The 22,007-nt window shown below is 42.5% G+C and overlaps 1 protein-coding gene across 1 annotated transcript in view; it reads right to left on the reverse strand.

The window, feature by feature from the left end:
* CFAP47 (cilia and flagella associated protein 47) overlaps window positions 1–22,007 on the reverse strand; it is a 1,765,744-nt gene that overhangs the window by 113,690 nt on the left and 1,630,047 nt on the right. Inside the window, exon 61 of the mRNA XM_029603108.1 lies at window positions 11,444–11,615. Within this exon, the coding sequence (XP_029458968.1) occupies window positions 11,444–11,615 (172 nt within the window). The remainder of the gene's footprint in view (window positions 1–11,443; window positions 11,616–22,007) is intronic.

Consider the following 22,007-nt stretch of genomic DNA (forward strand, 5'->3'; position numbering starts at 1 on the left):
AGTTTCCTTTTCGACTAGCCAAGAGTAACTATAATTCATTTTTAAAAGTAAATGCTAACACAGATCAGTACTTCTATGGCACTGGACTGCTAGACCACTTTATAAAAAATATACAAGTAATCAAATTAATCCTTATACAATGCCCCCTTTCCTTGGGGGTCACCTTCCAATGCTGCCGAGGTGGTGAGTGAAGCTACTGCAGCCCCGGGAACAATTTCAGTCCACCACAGTAGCATAACATAGTAACATAGTAATGACAGAAGAAAAGGACCAAATGGTCGATCCAGTCTGCTCAGAAAGCTTCTTATGGTAATATCTACCGTGCAGATTACCCCCAAGCCTTATGATAATGGTAGTAATATTTACAATCAAAACCAAGCAACTGTCAAACCCATAAAAATTACTGCTAGCGACATTTTTACTAGGTGAGGAGCATTCTTGGGCTTCCCCAGCAAGCACTGGTCCCCTGGTTGGTAGGGCAAAAATCATTCTGGTTGGCTTTTAGTGATCTCAAAGCTTATACTAACACAATTCAACTTCTCTCTGTCTCTCTTTTCTAATCTCCCTCTCCAGTGCCTGTTTATCATTTACAAGCTCTCCTCAACCCATCCTCTTTGGGAGAAAGCAGAGTTGCTTACCTGTAACAGGTATTCTCTGAGGACAGCAGGATGTCAGTCCTCACACATGGGTGACATCATCCGATGGAGCCTGACATGGCAAACTTTTTTTTTTTTTTACATTTATGCAGTTTTAATAAATATACAAAGAATCAAGTTTGCATTGAAATTCATGGACAAAAATTCTAAGCAAAAGCAAAAATTCAAAATTAAGAAGTACTAAACAACAGAAAACAGACTATTTTGAAAACTTATCTCAAAGTTTCTAGAACTTTGACAGAGACTCTCTGAGCATGCTCATGCATGCATTATACCATAAGAACATAAGACATGTCATACTGAGTTAGACCAAGTGTCCATCAAGCCCGTATCCTGTCTCCAACAGTGGCCAATCCAAGTCACAAGTACCAAGCAAGTACCCAAATATTAAACAGATCCCATGCTACTAATGCTGGCAACAAACAGTGGCTATTCCCTATTGATTAATAGACGTTTATGGACTTCTCCTCCAGGAAATTATCCAAACCTTTTTTTAACCCAGCTACATTAGCTGCCTTAACCACATCCTCTGGCAATGAATTCCAGAGCTTAACTGTTTGTTGAGTGAAAACAATTTTCTCCAATTAATTTTAAATGTGCTACCTGCTAACTTCTTGGAGTGCCCCTAGTCCTTGTATTATCAAAGAGTAAATAATCATTTCACAGTTGCCCATTCAAGTCTTTTAATGATTTTGTAGACCTCTATTATATCCCCCCCCCCCCCCAGTTGTCTCTTCTCAAGCTGAATAGCCCTAAACTCTTTAGCCTTTCCTCATAGGGGAGCCATTCCATGCCCTTTATCATTTTGGCCACCCTTTTCTGTACTTTCTCAATAAAACTATATCTTTTTTGAGATGTGGTGACCAGAACTGCACACAGTATTCGAGGTGCGGTCTAACCATTGAGTGATACAGAGGCATTATGACATCCTCCATTTTATTTGCCATTCCCTTCCTAATTATTCCTAACATTCTGTTTGCTTTTTTGACTGCCACAGCACACTGAGCTGACAATTTCAATGTAACATCAACTATGATGCCGAGATCTTTGTCCTGTGTAACTCCTAAAATGGAACATGACATTGTGTAGCTACAGCATGGGTTATTTTTCCTTTTATGTGTCACCTTGCACTTGTCCACATTATATTTCGTCTGCCATATGAATGCCCAGTCTTCTAGTCTTGCAATGTCCTCCTGTAATTTATCATAATCCACTTGTGCTTTAACTACTCTGAATAATTTTGTGACATTTGCAAATCTGATCACCTCAGTCGTACTTCTTTCCAGATCATTTATAAATATATTAAAAAGCACTGGTCCAAGTACAGATCCCTAAGGCACTCCACTGTTTACCTTTTCCCAATGTGAAAACAGACCATTTCATCCTACTCTCTGTTTCCTGTCTTTTAATCAGTTTGGAATCCACAAAAAGACATCTGCTCCTATCCCATGACTTTTTTGTTTTCTTAGAAGCTTCTCGTGAGGGACTTTGTCAAATGCCTTCTGAAAATCCAAATACACCACATCTACCGTTTCTACATGCTTTATGCTTTATCCACATGCATATTCGCCCCTTCAAAAAAATGTAGCAGACTTGAGAATCAATACTTCCCTGTCCCATTAACCATTTTTATCTATATATTCTGTGATTTTTATTCTTTATAATAGTTTCCACAATTTTTCCTGGCACTGAAATCAGGCTTACCGGTCTATAGTTTCCTGGATCATCTCGGGTCCCTTTGGCCTGATAACATAGAATTACTAGAAAAAAACCCAAGAAGTGGAGACCCAACTCCACACGAAGGTGGACAGCTTTTGGGCCTGATTTTAAAAAGCATTTACTCGAGTAAAAATCAGGTTTACTGGAGTAAATTCACTTTACTTGAGTAAGTGGGTTTTTGAAAATTGCTACAATATATGCCATTGACTTGTCTATAGGATTTACTCACATAAGTGCACTTTACTTGAGTAAATGGCTTTTGAAAATTGCTACAATAGTAGCTACATTTACGCATGTAACTCCTTTTGAAAATTACCCCCTACGTGAGCACTGAAATCCTGCTGTCCTTGGGGAACACCTGCTACAGGTAAGCAACTCTTCTTTCTCTGAGGACAAGCAGGACGGCAGTCCTCACACATGGGTGAATCCCTAGCTACAGGTGGTTCCCCAACAAAAAAAAAGGGGGAACAGTAACTGGTGCCAATGGGCACCAACAACTATATATTTGCCTGAACAAAAACAACAAGCTCTAGATGGGAACAGAGTTGAGTTCTATACTTCAAACAAGTTCCCAAGGACAGATCAGCCAAACCTGCTCTCAAGTCTGCTATCCCTGTCCAAACAGTAATGTGATTTGAATGAGTGGATGGAACTCCATATTACAACCTTGCAGATCTCCTCCATGGGGACTGCTTGCAAGTGGGCCACTGACACTGCCGTGGTTGGGACAGAGTTAGCTTTGACATGACCCACAAGATGCAATCCTGCTCAGGCATAACAGAAGGAGATGCAGTTTGCCAACTGGAAAGTGTCTTTTAGCAACGATGATTCCCCTATTGCTCTGATCAAAAGAAACAAAAAGCTGGTTGGACTGTCTATGGGCTTCTGCCACTCCAGATAGAAGGCTAAGGCTCTCTTGCAGTTAAAACTGTTCCGGCCTTGTTCACCTCAGTAACTATGAGGCCTGGGAAAAATGTTGGAAGTCTGATTGACTAGTTAAGATGGAAGTCTGACACCATCTTGAACAGGAACTTAGGGTGCATGCGCAAGAGCACCTTATCATGAAAAAACTTGGTGCAAGGTGAATAAGTCACTAAGACCTGGAGCTCATCATCCCTGCATGCTGAAGTGACCGCCACCAAAAATATGACCTTCCAGGTCAGGTACTTCAGGTCACAGGAGCATAGTGGCTCGAAAGGAGCTTTCATCAGCTGAGCTAAAACCATATTGAAGTCCCAGGACACAGCAGAAGGCCTTAAGGGAGGTTTAAAATGAAGCAGAGCCTACATGAAATGTATAAACATAGGTTGTACAGAGATGGGCTTACCTTCTACACAATGGTGATATGCACAAATCGTACTAAGATGAACCCTAACCAAGTTGGGCTTGAGTCCAGCATCGAAGAGGTGTAGAAGGTAATCAAGCAGTTTTTGTTTTGAGCATGAGAAAGGGTCTAAGGTCCTTTGTTCACACCAAACAGAAAACCTCCTCCTCTTCAGTCCCTAGGACATTCTGGTGGAAGGCTTTCTGGAAGCTACTAGGACATGAGACACATCCTCTGAGAGGTCGAGTGGTTGCAGGATCAACCTCTCAATATCCAAGCTGTGAATGAGAGGGCCTGGAGGTTGGGAGGAGTAACTCCTGATGAGCTACAAGTCCCTAAAGTGGACTTGAAGGGCGAATTGGTGGGATACCCAATAGGTTCAATTTGTACCCTTTCTATACAATGTCAAGGACTCCCACATCTGAGGTTACACTGGGCCATAGGCTCATGTTGAACTGCAGCCTGCCCTTGACCAGGAGGTCCACTGACACGGGTACTGAGTTGTTGTCTATGCTTTCCTTGGTCCAGTCAAAACCCTGTCCTAGGAGTTGATTGAGAGACCATCTGGGGCTTAGGGACCCTCTGTTGCCTGGAGTGGGGCCTGCTACAATTGGGAGTAGGATGGTTGAGGATAGTGTCTCCTCAGGCAGAAGAAAGACTTCCTCAGACCTGATTTCAGAGTTCCACTAGATGAGGAGAATGGGTTCTGAATGCTTATGGAGAGTTGCTGGAGCATCACACAGTGATCACATAACTGTATCACTGCATCGTTCACACAATCTCCAAAAAGATTCTCTCCCATGTACACTGCGTCAGCAAGTCATTCCTGTACTACTGGACAGAGATCCGAGGCCCGCAGCTAGGCGAGTCTGTAGGCACCGATCCCTGCAGCAAACACTGTTGAATCCACTTGGAAAACAACATAGGTCGAATGGACCTAGTGTTTTCCACATTTCAGACCCTTATTCACCAGTGACTGGAGGGTGTCTCACTGCTGCAAAGGAAGCAACTCAGCCACCTCTTGCACATGCTTCAGGATGTCCCACATGTACTGGCCCATGAAGACCTGGTAGGCCACTATGCAGGCAATGAACATAGCTCCCTGAAAAATCTTCCCCCCAAAAGTATTTATGGTCCTCAGAACCCTCCCAAGAGGCACTGAATAGTGGGTCTGAGTGCGCTGAGCCTTCTTGAGAGCAGATTCGACCATTAGCAATCGGTGTAGTAATTAGCGCTTGTTTAACATGGGAGCCTTTTGGAAAACGTACACCACACCCACCTTCTTATTGACAGGAGCCACCAAGATGGGGTTCTCCCACATACTAAGCAGTAACTCCATAAGGATCTCATGCACTGGGACTGCCATGATCTGCTGAGGACGTTCCATGTACTGAAGGATATAAGAACATAAGAACATAAGAAAATGCCATACTGGGTCAGACCAAGGGTCCATCAAGCCCAGCATCCTGTTTCCAACAGTGGCCAATCCAGGCCATAAGAACCTGGCAAGTACCCAAAAACTAAGTCTATTCCATGTAACCATTGCTAATGGCAGTGGCTATTCTCTAAGTGAACTTAATAGCAGGTAATAGACTTCTCCTCCAAGAACTTATCCAATCCTTTTTTAAACACAGCTATATTAACTGCACTAACCACATCCTCCGGCAACAAATTCCAGAGTCTAATTGTGCGTTGAGTAAAAAAGAACTTTCTCCGATTAGTTTTAAATGTGCCCCATGCTAACTTCATGGAGTGCCCCCTAGTCTTTCTACTATCCGAAAGAGTAAATAACCGATTCACATCTACCTGTTCTAGACCTCTCATGATTTTAAACACCTCTATCATATCCCCCCTCAGTCGTCTCTTCTCCAAGCTGAAAAGTCCTAACCTCTTTAGTTTTTCCTCATAGGAGAGTTGTTCCATTCCCCTTATCATTTTGGTAGCCCTTCTCTGTACCTTCTCCATCGCAATTATATCTTTTTTGAGATGTGGCGACCAGAATTGTACACAGTATTCAAGGTGCGGTCTCACCATGGAGCGATACAGAGGCATTATGACATTTTCCGTTTTATTCACCATTCCCTTTCTAATAATTCCCAACTTTGGGGCGGATTTTAAGAGCCCTGCTCGCCGGTGAGCCTATTTTACATAGGCTCACCGGCGCGCACAGACCCCGGGACTCGCGTAAGTCCCAGGGTTCTCCGAGGGGGGCGTGTCGGGGGCGGACCCGGTCATCGCGGCGTTTAGGGGGCGTGTCGGCAGCGTTTTGGGGGCGGGTCCGGGGGCGTGGTTACGGCCCGGGGCGGTCCAGGGGCGTGGCCGCGCCCTCCGTACCCGCCCCCAGGTCGCGTCCCGGCGCGCTAGCGCGCGGGGATTTACGTCTCCCTCCGGGAGGCGTAAATCCCCCGACAAAGGTAAGGGGGGGGGTTTAGACAGGGCCGGGGGGGTGGGTTAGGTAGAGGAAGGGAGGGGAAGGTGAGGGGAGGACGTTAGAGGGAACGGGGGTAGGCTGCGCGGCTCGGCGCGCGCCGGCTATACGTAATTGATAGCCTTGCGCACGCCGATCCAGGATTTTAGCGGATACGCGCGGCTCAGCGCGTATCTACTAAAATCCCGCGTACTTTTGTTTGCGCCTGGAGCGCCAACAAAAGTACGCCAACGCGCCTTGTTTGAAAATCTACCCCATTCTGTTTGCTTTTTTGACTGCCGCAGCACACTGTACCGACGATTTCAATGTGTTATCCACTATGACACCTAGATCTCTTTCTTGGGTTGTAGCACCTAATATGGAACCCAACATTGTGTAATTATAGCATAGGTTATTTTTCCCTATATGCATCACCTTGCACTTATCCACATTAAATTTCATCTGCCATTTGGATGCCCAATTTTCCAGTCTCACAAGGTCTTCTTGCAATTTATCACAATCTGCTTGTGATTTAACTACTCTGAACAATTTTGTGTCATCTGCAAATTTGATTATCTCACTCGTCGTATTTCTTTCCAGATCATTTATAAATATATTGAAAAGTAAGGGTCCCAATACAGATCCCTGAGGCACTCCACTGTCCACTCCCTTCCACTGAGAAAATTGCCCATTTAATCCTACTCTCTGTTTCCTGTCTTTTAGCCAGTTTGCAATCCACGAAAGGACATTGCCACCTATCCCATGACTTTTTACTTTTCCTAGAAGCCTCTCATGAGGAACTTTGTCAAACGCCTTCTGAAAATCCAAGTATACTATATCTACCGGTTCACCTTTATCCACATGTTTATTAACTCCTTCAAAAAAGTGAAGAGATTTGTGAGGCAAGACTTGCCCTGGGTAAAGCCATGCTGACTTTGTTCCATTAAACCATGTCTTTCTATATGTTCTGTGATTTTGATGTTTAGAATACTTTCCACTATTTTTCCTGGCACTGAAGTCAGGCTAACCGGTCTGTAGTTTCCCGGATTGCCCCTGGAGCCCTTTTTAAATATTGGGGTTACATTTGCTATCCTCCAGTCTTCAGGTACAATGGATGATTTTAATGATAAGTTACAAATTTTTACTAATAGGTCTGAAATTTCATTTTTTAGTTCCTTCAGAACTCTGGGGTGTATACCATCCAGTCCAGGTGATTTACTACTCTTCAGTTTGTCAATCAGGCCTACCACATCTTCTAGGTTCACCGTGATTTGATTCAGTCCATCTGAATCATTACCCATGAAAACCTTCTCCATTACGGGTACCTCCCCAACATCCTCTTCAGTAGACACAGAAGCAAAGAAATCATTTAATCTTTCCGCGATGGCCTTATCTTCTCTAAGTGCCCCTTTAACCCCTCGATCATCTAACGGTCCAACTGACTCTCTCACAGGCTTTCTGCTTCGGATATATTTTAAAAAGTTTTTACTGTGAGTTTTTGCCTCTACAGCCAACTTCTTTTCAAATTCTCTCTTAGCCTGTCTTATCAATGTCTTACATTTAACTTGCCAATGTTTATGCTTTATCCTATTTTCTTCTGTTGGATCCTTCTTCCAATTTTTGAATGAAGATCTTTTGGCTAAAATAGCTTCTTTCACCTCCCCTTTTAACCATGCTGGTAATTGTTTTGCCTTCTTTCCACCTTTCTTAATGTGTGGAATACATCTGGACTGTGCTTCTAGAATGGTATTTTTTAACAATGACCACGCCTCTTGGACATTTTTTACTTTTGTAGCTGCTCCTTTCAGTTTTTTTCTAACAATTTTTCTCATTTTATCAAAGTTTCCCTTTTGAAAGTTTAGCACGAGAGCCTTGGATTTGCACACTGTTCCTTTTCCAGTCATTAAATCAAATTTGATCATATTATGATCACTATTGCCAAGCGGCCCCACCACCGTTACCTCTCTCACCAAGTCCTGTGCTCCACTGAGAATTAGATCTAAAATTGCTCCCTCTCTCGTCGGTTCCTGAACCAATTGCTCCATAAAGCTATCATTTATTCCATCCAGGAACGTTATCTCTCTAGCGTGACCCGATGATACATTTACCCAGTCTATATTGGGGTAATTGAAGTCTCCCATTATTACTGCACTACCAATTTGGTTAGCTTCCCTAATTTCTTTTAGCATTTCACTGTCCATCTCACCATCTTGACCAGGTGGACAGTAGTATACCCCTATCACTATAGTCTTCCCCGACACACAAGGGATTTCTACCCATAAAGATTCAATTTTGTATTTAGTCTCATGCAGGATGTTTATCCTGTTGGACTCTATGCCATCCCGGACATAAAGTGCCACACCTCCTCCCGAGTGCTCCTCTCTGTCATTGCGATATAATTTGTACCCCGGTATAGCACTGTCCCATTGGTTATCCTCTTTCCACCATGTCTCTGAGATGCCAATTAAGTCTATGTCATCATTTACTGCTATACATTCTAAATATCCAACATCTTGTGCCAGGAATCCACCTCTGTCTGCAAATTAAATGGGATGGCCTCAGCCATCAACATAATAAACCCTGTAAAGGAGAGGTATTCTAGAGGAAACTTCCTTCTGTCTGTGGGAGGACAGGAGTCAGAGGAAAGGCCATCTGATGCCTTGTCTTCTGAACCATCTGAGAAGCCTCCCCACAGGGGTAGAGGAGTCCTCCTCACTGTCACCGAAAGGGGATGGATCCCATTGTGCTCAGTCCTCGGCCATGGGTATCAGAGCAATTTGCTGGGTGGACCTGGACCTTGAGGCACCCCCATCTTTGGGGGAGCTTTCTCCTCTGCAGAATTGAGGATGACCACTGGACCAGTAGGCAACATCTCTATCACCCTGCCAGGTATTGATGCTGCAGCAGTGCCGACACCGATGGTATTATCTGTAAAGTACAGATGAGCACCAGCAGGAGCTGAGCAGTGGTTCAAGGAGTGACGATGCTGGTCCCAGTGCTGTCAGTGCCTCAACACCGAGGTCATGCATCACCTTTTCCATAGCGAGCTGTGCTAATTTCTCCAGTTCCTCCTTGAAGATCGCCGATGTCAACAGTGACTGGGAGCCAAGGGGTGTGACTAGATCCTCTTCACAACTGAGAGGAGGATTGGTGGCTGATATCTGGATCGATGGAGGCCTTGCTGAAACCCTGGGAACCATGAAGGAGAAGCTGTCCTCACCACAGGGTTGCTTCAGAAGCTTCTCTGCAAAAGCCAGAGCATCCCCATACCTGGCACCATGCAATAACAGGGATTGGCGGCGATGCTTCTTTGGCTTCCCTTGATGCTTGTCATGGTCCATCTCTGGTGCTGAGGCTGAAGAAGAGTAACCTGATCCTGTCTTTGGCTTGAAGGAGCTAGGCCTGTCTCTAGAATTCCTGATGGCCATTGATGCTGATGAAGCTGAAGGCCGCTGAGGCGATGGCTTGATGGTTATCAATGCGGCTCAGAGGTCCTTCAATGTCTATGCCTCTGATGCCAATGGATTGGCCTTCCAGTGACTGAAGAGTCCTTTCATCTTCTCCAGATGGGTCTGACATCCTTTAGGGGTCATCTGGGCACATCTGCGGTAACCCCGTATGTGATGCAATGCCCCCAAGCAGACATGGTCCTCGCACATGAAAGGCACTGCTGGTACCCCATGGACATGACACAAGGAGATAAAAGGGTTGCAAGATCAAAATTAATGGCAACAGCCGTCGATGGACTTTGGGCAGCGAATGCACCGCTACCCCAAGGATTCAAACATAAAAGGAGAATTAGCGGAAGCACTGAAAAACCTACCAAGGGCAACCAAAGGACCCTGTGTCAACGAGGCATAATCCTGTCAGTGAAAAACTCTCAAATTGAGAAAAATTGGAGATACTCACAAACTGTGAACCACCAGGCTCCTCAGAAAAAGTAAGACTGAAGGAATCCCGTATGGATGCTTGGGCATGCTCAGAGAGGCTCAAAAGTTCTAGAAACTTTGACATAAGTTTTCCTTGCCAGACTCCATCAGATGATGTCACCCATGTATGAGGACTGCCATCCTGCTTGTCCCTGAAGAATGCCACCTCTCACCATCATTCAACACAATCTGCCATCCTTCCCAACCCCTCCTTTAATGAAAGGATCTTGTAATCTGCAAAGCTCTGCAGTAGCAGAACTCTCTGACCTTTAGATCAGCATTTCCAAACTGGTGTGCTGTGGCACACCAATGTGCCAGGGCCAGAGTGTCGGTGTGCTAGTGGCTGCAGTCTCATTTCCTGTTTCCCTCCTGGCCTGCAGGAATTCCTCCCACCAGCAGAGGGAGTCAGAGAGCAGCGCTTATCAGCAGCTGCTCCTGCTTCTCCTCTGCTGGCTCTCCTGTGCAACAGAAACTGCACTGGGCTCTGTAGGCTTGTGAGACCTACTGGCCCTGTACAGTTCAGATTGCAGACAGAGACTGGCAAAGGAGGAAGAAGCAGCTCTTGGTAAGTCTGTTCCCAGATGTTTGCTGTCAGGGATTGGGGGTGGAGGGGGGAAAGGAACAGATGAGTGTGTGGGGGGAGAGGGAAGGAAAGGAGATGATACCAGGAGATAGAGGATAGGGAAGTTGATGATTCAAAGGGATGGAGAGGAAGGTGGCTGGAGAGGGAAGGTGATAATGATGCCAGGGAGTGAGGTTGAGGGAAGGTGATGCCAGGGTGTGGGGTAACAGAAGATTGATGATGATGATATCAATGGGGGAGAGGCTTGGGGAGAGAGGGAAGCTGATAATGCCTGGGGATGAGGGAGAGGGAAGATGATGAGGATGAGGATGCGGATGCCAGAAAGTGAGGGGGATGGCAAATGATGCCAGGGTTGAAAGGAAAGGGAACAGAAGTCGAGTGGAGAGTGAAGAGAAAAGCAATGATGCCAGGGAATGGAGAGAGAGAGAGAGAGAAATTGATGATGCCAGGTGGTGAGAGAGGGGTGGAGGAAGAGGGAAGGAGATGATGCCAGGGGAAAGAAGGAGAGGGATGGAGGCAGAGGGAAGGTGATGATGATGCCAAGGGGTGAGGGAGAGGAGGGAAGGTTGAGCAGGGTCTGCTAATGAATGATTTATCAATCAGTGTTCTGATACAATACCTCGATATTTTCAGAGCATACTTTGCTCTGTTGCACACTATTATATAATAATGTTAGCCTCCATAGTACAGCAACAAGGGATGAATCAGAAACAAATTAGATTGTATAGTGAGAAAAACATTTTTTTGTAATTATTAGCTGGGAAATTTGGATCAAACAAATTTTTTATTCAGTAGAGAACTTCAATGTAACAAGTCTGGACTTACTTCATTGGTTTGACTGGTAAAAATATAATATTGAAGATTAATGTGACAATTCCAGATTGTGGGTCTCGATCCTTTTTCACCAAATTTATAGCCACAGAACACTCCATTTGGGACTTAACTTTTGCAGATTCATACTGAATTTCATATAAAAATTCCTCTGTTGTCGCAAAGCCTGAATAAAAAATAAAAGAGCAATTTATAGAATGCGAGTTAAACTTATTGGCTTATGGCCAGACCAAGGACTCACTAGCACTGCTATTCAGGAGATCTGGATTCAATTCCTGAGCCTGGTTTCTGCTCCTTGGACTATGGAGGTCTGTGGATGCTGTGGAGGCAGTCTTCACACCCCTGAGAAGGAAGGAGGTCCCAGTCATTGCACAATGGTGGCATCTAGTGGCTAGACTCAGAATGCATAGGAGTTGGCTGTGACTTATGGCCCACCTGGCTGAGGGTTGTTGTTGTGATAGCTGAGTTAGACAGAAGAGGAAAGGGCGGAAAACCCAAAGGTAATTGCAAGTGAAGGCTCCTAGTGCTGTAGCCCTAGTACAGACCAGTTTCAAGTGAGCTAAAAGTTCAAAGCTGGAAGAGAAAACTGGCAGGCCAAAAAAACCCAGAGAATCAGTTTATGTAAAGCTAACAAATTAATGGATAATTTGAGGGGTTTCCTAGTAACTCTGTGGTATAATACCAATGGTCAGACCCTGGTAAACATACAATATTTCTGTCATGACTTAATTTGAGCTGAAATCTGGATCTTCTTTGTTACAGTATTTACCCATTTGTACATGAAAAGAAGAGTTTTTAAAGTATGTGTATGTGTGTGTGTGTGGGGGGGGGGGGGGGGGTGGGCAGGAGCTTGTGCTCCTATATATGTCTCTTAGGCTCTCATGCCTGTGTTGGGAGCCTGAGAGACAGGGCTTTGCAGACAGCATATTAGTGAAAAGTACCTGGCATTGCTTGGGTTGTCTGGTTCACAACTGATGTAAATTTTCAAAACCAAACAAAAGTGTAAAAGATAAATATTCTTTTCATGTATTAATAAATGAAGAGAATAGCCTGTGTAAGTGTGTCTCTGAGTGTGTGAGAGCCCATGTGTCTGTGCGGGTGCCTGAGAGATAGGGCTTTACAAACAGAGCACATTGTCTTTGCACAGTGCACCTTTCACTGTTTCAGGTGTCCCCTAGTGGCCACAGATAGACATGTCAGTGTGACCGACTGACACAAGCCTTTGCTATTTATATAGATGAGAAACTATAATTTATTTTCTCCTTTTATTTAGCGCCAAAGGTGAAAGGGAAGACAGCAAGGGTTCAGGAATGTGGACGTATTAAATACTGTTAGAAAGAATAATAAAGAAGATGGGATGAAATGGTCACAACTAAAGAAAGACTTATGTGGTCTCGAAAACTCATTTAGGTTATTTTATGTTGATTTAATAAAAGGTATCACAGCTTCCACAGTCCAGTATTCACCAGGATCAATTTGTATTTTAGAATTCTGTACTAGATAGCTAGAAGTTATGGTATGAAAATGAATGTTATCCTTCCATGTATATCCTTTCCCTATGAATTCGATGCTATATAGGCACAATTTTCTAATTACTGTATAATCCTTCATTTTATACTGCCCTTCCCCCCCCCAGCTATACCATACTAAGAGGTCCTGCATTTGTTACATCTTGGAAGCTAAGCAGGATCAGGCCTTGCTAGTATTGGGATGGAGGACCACCTGGAAAGATCTGGTGCTGTAGAAGGTGATGGCAAACCTCTACAGTATTCTGCCAAGTAAAGGTCCCAGGTACCATCACCTAACCCTCGATACAAAGAAATGGGTAGCAAAAGGGTAGGAAAAACAATGTTTATGCTCACTGAAATTGAATTGTTCTATTCAAACCTTGCTTAGACTGCTTAAGATATAAAATGTTACTGATGATGTGGACAGAGAGAACACAATTCAAGCTTTACAATTTATTTTCACTGGGCAGTAGCCATGAGGACACAAATAGTATTCAAATTGGACAATGGAGAGGGCTTGTAGGATGGCAGGTGGGCTGCAAGCTTATTTTCAAAGGGAAACACCTTGTGGTTTTTCTTTTTGAAAAGGCAGGTGGCGTACAAACTGCAGTTACTTCTGTGCAAAATATGTAACTAGATGTAAACATAGCGATTTGGAAATGCAACCACTGCACATACTTTCCCTCCCCTGACCTATCCCTGCACACTTTGTTTTATGCAGGTAAAAGTATGCATGTTGTGCAACAGCATTTGTGTATTTGCATGCATGTGTGTGTGTGTTTGCGGGGGGGGGGGACGACCAACTATTTCCAAATTGTTTCTACATTTACCCATGTATAAACTTTTGAATATTGCCCCGAAATAGCATACAGCTCCAACGCCCAGCAGTAGGGACACAGATGAAATCTAAACATCTCGATTTGATACGATGACTTTTAGCAAATTAAGACACCAACTAGGTCTTCCCTCTCCTTTTCAGTAATGGAGATGAATATTGGAAGAAAATAAATCTTATCTTTTCAAACTTCATAAATGTCCCTCAGATTCCTAGGTTATTTATTTATTTAACATATTTATAGCCACTAATTCATCAAACTTAGCGGGTAACAAATTAACATACATAATCCAAACAACAACATAAAGGCAAAAATACAATAAAATACTGTAAAAATTAACAAACAAACCTAAGTAATCAATTAATACATACATAATAAAACCGCTGAAAACTGGTTTGCACATACTCCTGAACCCCAACACTATCGCCTTTTACCACCACTGGTAGTTTCTGAATTATTTGAGCAAAAATTATGGTGAAGCAAAAACCTTCAAGCGGCACTGAGTCTTATGCAACTTGCAAAAACGCAGTAAGTCGGATTCTGCTTTTAGCAGCTCTGGTAGAGAAAAATGCAATACTAAAAATGTGTGAGTGGGATTCGACTAAACTAATTTGCTTATGGCTAGGAAAAACTAATGATCTGCTGTCTGTGGAGTGCATACTATGTGAAGGGCAATAGAAAGCCGATCTAGGAAAAGATTGAGGAGCAAAGTCATTAAGAACATAAGAATATAAGAAATTGCCACGCTGGGTCAGACCAAGGGTCCACCAAGCCCAGCATCCTGTTTTCAACAGTGGCCAATCCAGGCTACAAATACCTGGCAAGTACCCAAACACTAAGTAGATCCCTTGCTACTGATGCCAGCAATAGCAGTGGCTATTCTCTAAGTCAACTTGATTAATAGCAGTTAATGGACTTCTCCTCCAAGAACTTATCCAAAACTTTTTTAAACCCAGCTACACTAACTGCACTAACCTCATCCTCTGGCAACAAATTCCAGAGCTTAAATTGTGCGTTGAGTGAAAAAGAATTTTCTCAGCTTAGTTTTAAATATGCTACTGATAACTTCATGGAGTGCCCCCTAGTCCTTCTATTATCCAAAAGAGTAAATAACCCATTCACATCTACCCGCTCTAGACCTCTCATGATTTTAAAGACCTCTATCATATCCCCCCTCAGCTGTCTCTTCTCCAAGCCAAATAGCCCTAAGCTTTTTAGCCTTTCCTCATAGGGGAGCTGTTCCATCCCCTTTATCATTTTGGTTGCCTTTCTCTGTAGCTTCTCCATCACAACTATATCTTTTTTGAGATGCAGTGACCAGAATTATACACAGTACTCAAGGTGCAGCCTCACCATGGAGCGACAGAGAGGCATTATGACATTTTCCATTTTATTCACCATTCCCTTCCTAATAATTCTTAACATTCTGTTTGCTTTTCTGACTGCTCCAGCACACTGAGCTGATGATTTCAATGTATTTTGCACTATGATGCCTAGATCTTTTTTCTGGGTGGTAGCTCTTAATATGGAACCTAATATCGTGTAACTATAGCATGGATTATCTCTCCCTATATGCATCACCTTGCACTTGTCCACTTAAAATTTCATCTGCCATTTGGATGGCCAGTCTTCCAGTCTCACTAGGTCCTACTGCAATTTATCACTATCCGCAACACTGAATAATTTTGTATCATCTGCAAATTTGATTACCTCACTCGTCGTATTCCTATCCAGACCATTTATAAAGCACCGGTCCAAGTACAGATCCCTGAGGTACTCTACTGTTTACACTTTTCCACTGAGAAAATTGACCATTTAATCCTACTCTCTGTTTCTTGTCTTTTAAACAAGTTTGTAATCCACGAAAGGACACTGCCTCCTATCCCATGACTTTTTTAGTTTTCTTAGAAGCCTCTCATAAAGGACTTTGTCAAACGCCTTCTGAAAATCCAAATACACTATGGGGCAGATTTTTAAAAAGTACACGCGACCGGCGCAAACAAATGTACGCTGGATTTTAAAAGATACACGCGTATCTTTTAAAATCTGGGGTTGGCGCGAGCAAGGCTGAGCAAAATCGGCAGCCTGCACGCGCCGAGCCACGCAGCCTGCCTCCGTTCCCTCTGAGGCCGCTCCAAAATCGGAGCGGCCTCGGAGGGAACTTTTTTTTTGTCCCCCCCCCCCACCTTTCCCTCCCTTCCCCTTTCTAACCCACCCACCAGCCCTAACTAAATCACCCTCCCCTACCTTATTTCGTTGAGTTACGCCTGCCTCTGGCAGGCGTAACATGAGTGTATCGCCAGCTCCCTGCCCCGGCACAGGCCGCTGTGTTGGAGCACTCGGCCCCGCCCCCGGACCGCTGCCATGCCTCGGGCCCCGCCCCCGGACCATCGCCATGCCCCCGGACATGCCCATGAACGCTGTGCCACCCCCAACACGCCTCCCAAGCAAATCCCGGGACTTATGCTCGTCCTGGGGCTTTGTGCACGCCGGCAGCCTATGCAAAATAGGCGCGCCGGTGCGCAGGGCTTTTAAAATCTACCCCTATATCTACTGGTTGACCTTTATGCACATGTTTATTAAACCCTTCAAAAAAATGAAGGAGATTTGTGAGGCAAGACTTGCCTTGGGTAAATCCATGCTGACTGTGTTCCATTAAACCATGTCCTTCTATATGCTTTGTGATTTTGATCTTTAGAATAGTTTCCACTATTTTTCCTGACACTGAAGTCAGGCTCACTGGTCTATAGTTTCCAGGATTGCCCCTACAGTCCTTTTTAAATATTGGCATTATATTGGCACCCTCCAGTCTTCAGGTATAATGGATGATTTGTTACACATGACAGGTTACAAATTTTAACTAATAGATCTGAAATTTCATTTTTTAGTTCCTTCAGAACATTGGGGTACATACAGTCCAGTCCAGGTGATTTGCTAATCTTTAGTTTGCCAATCTGGCCTACTACATCTTCCAGGTTTACAGTGAATTGTTCAGTTCATCTGACTCATCACCCTTGAAACCATCTCCGGAACTGGTATCTCCCCAACATCCTCATTAGTAAATATAGAAGCAAAGAATTCATTTAGTCTTTCTGCAATGGCCTCATCGTCCCTTAGAGCCCCTTTAACCCCTCAATCATCTAATGGTCCAACAGACTCCCTCACAGGTTTCTTGCTTTGGATTTATTTAAAAAGGTTTTTATTATGAGTTTTTGCTTCTATGTCCAACTTCTTTTCAAATTCTCTCTTGGCCTTCCTTATCAATGTTTTACACTTAACTTGACAATGCTTATGCTTTTTCCTATTTTCTTCAGATGGATCCTTCTTCCAATCTTCGAAGGATTTTTTTTTGGCTAAAATAGTCTCTTTCATTTTACTTTTTAACCATGCTGGTAATCATTTTGCCTTCCTCCCACCATTCTGAATGCATGGAATACATCTGGACTGCGCTTCTAAGATTGTATTTTTAAACAATGTCCATGGCTGTTGTATATTTTTAACCTTTGCAGCTGCACCTGTCAGTTTTTTCCTTTTTCCTCATTTTATCAAAGTTTCCCTTTTGAAAATTTAGTGTTAGAGCTGTAGATTTTAGAGATGTGAATCGGAACCAGAATCGGTTCGGATTTCAGTTCCGATTCACATCTCTAGTAGATTTACATATTGTCCACTTTTGAGTCATTAGTACAAATTTGATCATGTTATGATCACTATTGCCAAGTGGCCCCACCACCTTTACATCTCTCACCAAATTCTGCATTCCACTAAGAATTAAATGTACAATAGCTCCCTCTCTCATTGGTTCCTGAACCAATTGCTCCATGAAGCAGTTGTTTATTCCATCCAGGAATTTAATGTCTCTAGCATGTCCTGATGTTACATTTACCCAGTCAATATTGGGGTAACTGAAATCTAGAACAATAATCAATGGAGTCATAAAAGTTACCCAAGCTAGAATATATCAATCAAAATAAGTGGGAACGCAAAAATACATTTTGAATAGCCTAGATGAAGGTGTCAGCAAGCCTGTCATTGCTTTCTACCGAAACCAACCGGTCTTCTCAATCATCCACCTTCAATAGCATTTTTTTTCATATTCTTTTTTTGGATTTACTGAAGAATTTTTTTTTAATTAAAATGAAATATAACCTCAGTCCAGGAATTTTCTGGGCACTTAGAAAATTCCCACTTATTTTGATTGGTAACTGAAATCTCCCATTATTACTGCACTGCCAAATTGGTTAACTTCCTGATTTCTCTTAGCAATTCATCATCTGTCTGATCATTTTGGCCAGATGGACAGTAGTATACTCCTATCACTATACTCTTACCCAATACACATGGGATTTCTACCCGTATAGATTGTACTGAGCATTTAGTCTCTTGTATGATCTTTATCCTGTTGGACTCTATATTGTCCCAGACATAAAGTGTTACACCGCCACCAAGTTGATCCTCCCTATCATTGCGATATAATTTGTATCCTGATATACCACTGTCCCATTGGTTATCCTCCTTCCATCAGGTCTCTGAGATGCCATTTATGTCAATCTCATCATTTACTGCTGTACACTCCAACTCTCCCATCTTACTTCTTAGATTTCTGTCACTGGCATACAGACATTTCAAAGTGCATCTTTCGTTTGTATTAACAACTTGTTTTTCAATTGATATGGATGCTGTGGAATTTTTTAGCTCAGGTGATTCTTTACTTATCGGCACATGGACTACTTTCGCTTTTATTAAAACCTCTCTGTTGGGATGCCCTAACTCTCCTGTTTCATTAGTATCCTTCAAAGATACATTCCTCCAAACCATGCACTGCTGAGTGACTATTGGCGTACCCCCCTGTTCTAGTTTAAAAGCGGCTCTATCTCCTTTTTAAAAGTTAGGATCAGCAGCCTGGTTCCAGGGCCAGTGGAAGGGGATTAGATGCCCTAGATACCTTCTGCTTTGTGCCACACCCCCTCCTCAGTTGCAGCCCTGACTCCTATCTCTTGTGAGCGGCGGCAGTCCCACATCGCTTGTGAGCAGCCCCACATAGCTTATGAGTGTATTTATTATTTTGTAATGTGGCAGTCTAGAAAGAGTATGAGATTTTAGTGATTTTATAGAGTTTTATATGATGTTTCAATTTTAAGGTTTTTTGAGACAAAGCATTAATGCCTTGTCTCCAGGTTTGTAATGTAAACTGACGTGAAGTTCACACAATATGTTCGGTATATAAAAATGCCGAAATAAATAAATAAATAAATAAATGAGTGGCAGCGGCAAAGATGAGTGGAAATTCAAATCCCCATTCTTCTTTGCTCCCACCACTTGAGCCCCCTAATGGTCGGTGCCCTAGGCCCAGGCCTAGCGATTCTGCTGGCCCTGCCTGGTCCACTCTGGTTAAGTTGGAGCTCATCCTTTCAGAAAAGTCCCCCCCTTCCCCAAAAGGTTGTCCAGTTCCTTAGAAAACAGAATCCCTCTTCCCTGCACCATCATCTCATCCATGCATTGAGACTCCGGACTTCTGCCTGCCTCTGGGGAGTTGCACATGAAATGGGAAGCATTTCAGAGAATAGCTTTGAAAACTAAGTATTTTAAACTGAATTATCGATCTATGGATAGCCATTGAAGTTTGGCCACAACAGGAATAATATGTAAGTAAAAAGGAGTACTGGTAATCAAACAAGCTGCTGAGTTCTGGATAAGTCGTAGTGCATGAACAGTGGATTTTGGAAGAAACAAAAATAAGGAACTGCAGTAATCTAACAAATTCATAATTAATGCTTGTGTTACCAACTTTAAGTCTGAAGGATTTAAAAGTGGCATGATTGTACGTAGTAGACTGAGTTTGTAGAAAGAACCCCTAACTACGGATTGAATTTGAGAATGTAATAAAAGCCTGGAATCAACCAGGATACCTAAATTTCTTGCTTCAGACTGAATTGTGATAACTACATTATTAAAAGACCAATACTTAGGTGCACTATTTATATCCTACTGATAAGAGAAAAACAATGGGAAAATTTGTCAAGAGCAGAGACTAGAGATGAAGTACAGGAAAAAAACCCCTGAATGTCATCTGCAAATAGTTTGAAATTGATATCCAACTGGGAAAGAATAACACATAAAGGTAACATATAAATATTGAATAGTACCAGGGAGAGAGATGATCCTTGAGGAATGCCTGATGAGAAGAATTGGTATTAGAACAAGAATCTCCAATTACTACTCTATAAGAACAATTAGATAAGAAAGATGCAAACCATCAGTGGACTGTGGACGAAATACCAAGTGTCTCAAGACATTGCAAGAGAATGGAATAGTTAAGTGTGTCAAATGCCGTTGACAAGTCCAGTTGCCCAAGAAAGTATGTAAGGCCTGAGTCGAATCCAGTTCTAATTATATCGAAGTTAGAATGAAGCAGTGATTCGGTGTTATATCAGGGGCGGAAACCAAATTGTGATTCATGGAGAATATTTTTCTCAGTTAAATATTCCTGTAGTTGAGTAAATACCACCTTATTGATTACCTTGGCCAACATAGGAAGTGAGGGCAATAATTATTATAGTCCGAATGGCCTGTATCTGTTTTTTTTTTTTGCAAGGGGCCTGATCACTGCAGATTTTAGCAGTTCCTAAATTTTAATTAATGGTCTCAGTTCAGATAATATTTTTTTCAAAGAAATTTATATTGTCATTTTAATTGCAATATAAATTTCTTTGAAAAAATATTCTTTGAACTGAGACCGATGACTAAAATTTTGGAACACTATGTTTAGGTGAACATAAGTGAAATGCCTCTGGTTCATCATGCTCCTTTAATATGATGGTCTCTTTATCAATTATTCTGGGTGGTTCATATATTTTCATTCACAATGAGTACCATTAGATGCTGGTTCTTTTTGTTGAGTCTATAAAATAATGTGTACATGAATACAGATTACTTATGCACAAATATGCTAATTTCCCACACACAACCGCTTCGAAAATTTACTCATTATTGTAGTTAATTATACAAGTCAAAATTATATTTCTTCCTGTTTGTACACTATTTACACTTGACCCCAATGAACATCTATTTATTTATTTAACAGCTTTTTTTATACCGATATTCGTGGTTACATCATATCGGTTTACATCAAAATAAGAGAAAACACAATGAACAGGGAAGGGGGGGGGGGGGGGATTGCAATAACCAATAAAAGAGATAGAAGTTAACACATGAATAAGAGAGGAGAAATAACTAAAAGGGGTAAGTAAATAACTTAATAACGTAACAATGATTTTAGAGCAGGGGTAAGGGGAGACCTACGTTGGGAAAGCCTGTTTGAAGAGCCAGGTCTTTAACTTTTTCTTGAATTTGAAAGTGCAGTGTTCAAGGCAGAGTTCGGTGGGTAGAGAGTTCCAACAGGTGGGACCTGCGACAGAGAGAGCTCGCTCCCTCGTGGAAGTGAGGTGTGCATTCTTGAGGGAATGGGTTTGTAGTGTACTTTTAAGGGATGCTCTGGTGGGGCAGTTGGCGGAGATGAAAGGAGCGGCTCGTCAAGCCAGTTAGAATTGTGGTTGTAGATGGCTTTGTGTATGATGGTAAGAGTTTTGTAGAGGATTTGTGAGGGTATAGGGAGCCAGTGGAGATCTTTATTTATTTGAAGAGTTTTATATACCATTATTCGTAAAGGGATCATAACGGTTTACAAAGTGAATAAATTTTAACAAAGAGGTTTTGAGATATCATAACATGTAGTAATTACAATAATAATAAACATAACCAAGTAAGTCTCTGCAGATATAAGGTTGAATGTGGAGGGAGGTTAGTTAGGTTGAGAATTAAGGTTATGAGTTCATTTGAGAGTTGGTCTGTGTAGATGATTGTGGATCCATGAAGAATTTCCAAAATAGTAAAGTTTTTAGGTCTTTTCTGAAGGTTTTTATATTGTGTTGTGATGTTAGGTCTTCAGGTAGAGTGTTCCAAAGATAAGGGGAGGCGATGGCGAAGGCTCTCTCTCTTGTTGTTGTTAGATGAGCATCTTTGACAGTGGGGATTGATAAGAGGTTTGAATTGCTGGATCGTAGGTTTCTTGAGAAGTTTTGAAGAGTTATGTTAAGGGTTTTAAGTCCTTGATGATCATTGTTAAGGACTTTATGGATGATAGTCATGGATTTGTAAGCGATTCGTGCAGTGATAGGGAGCCAGTGAAGAGATGACAAGATGGGCGTAATATGGTCA

Source organism: Rhinatrema bivittatum, chromosome 5, assembly GCF_901001135.1.
Source record: "Rhinatrema bivittatum chromosome 5, aRhiBiv1.1, whole genome shotgun sequence".
Lineage (NCBI taxonomy): Eukaryota > Metazoa > Chordata > Amphibia > Gymnophiona > Rhinatrematidae > Rhinatrema > Rhinatrema bivittatum.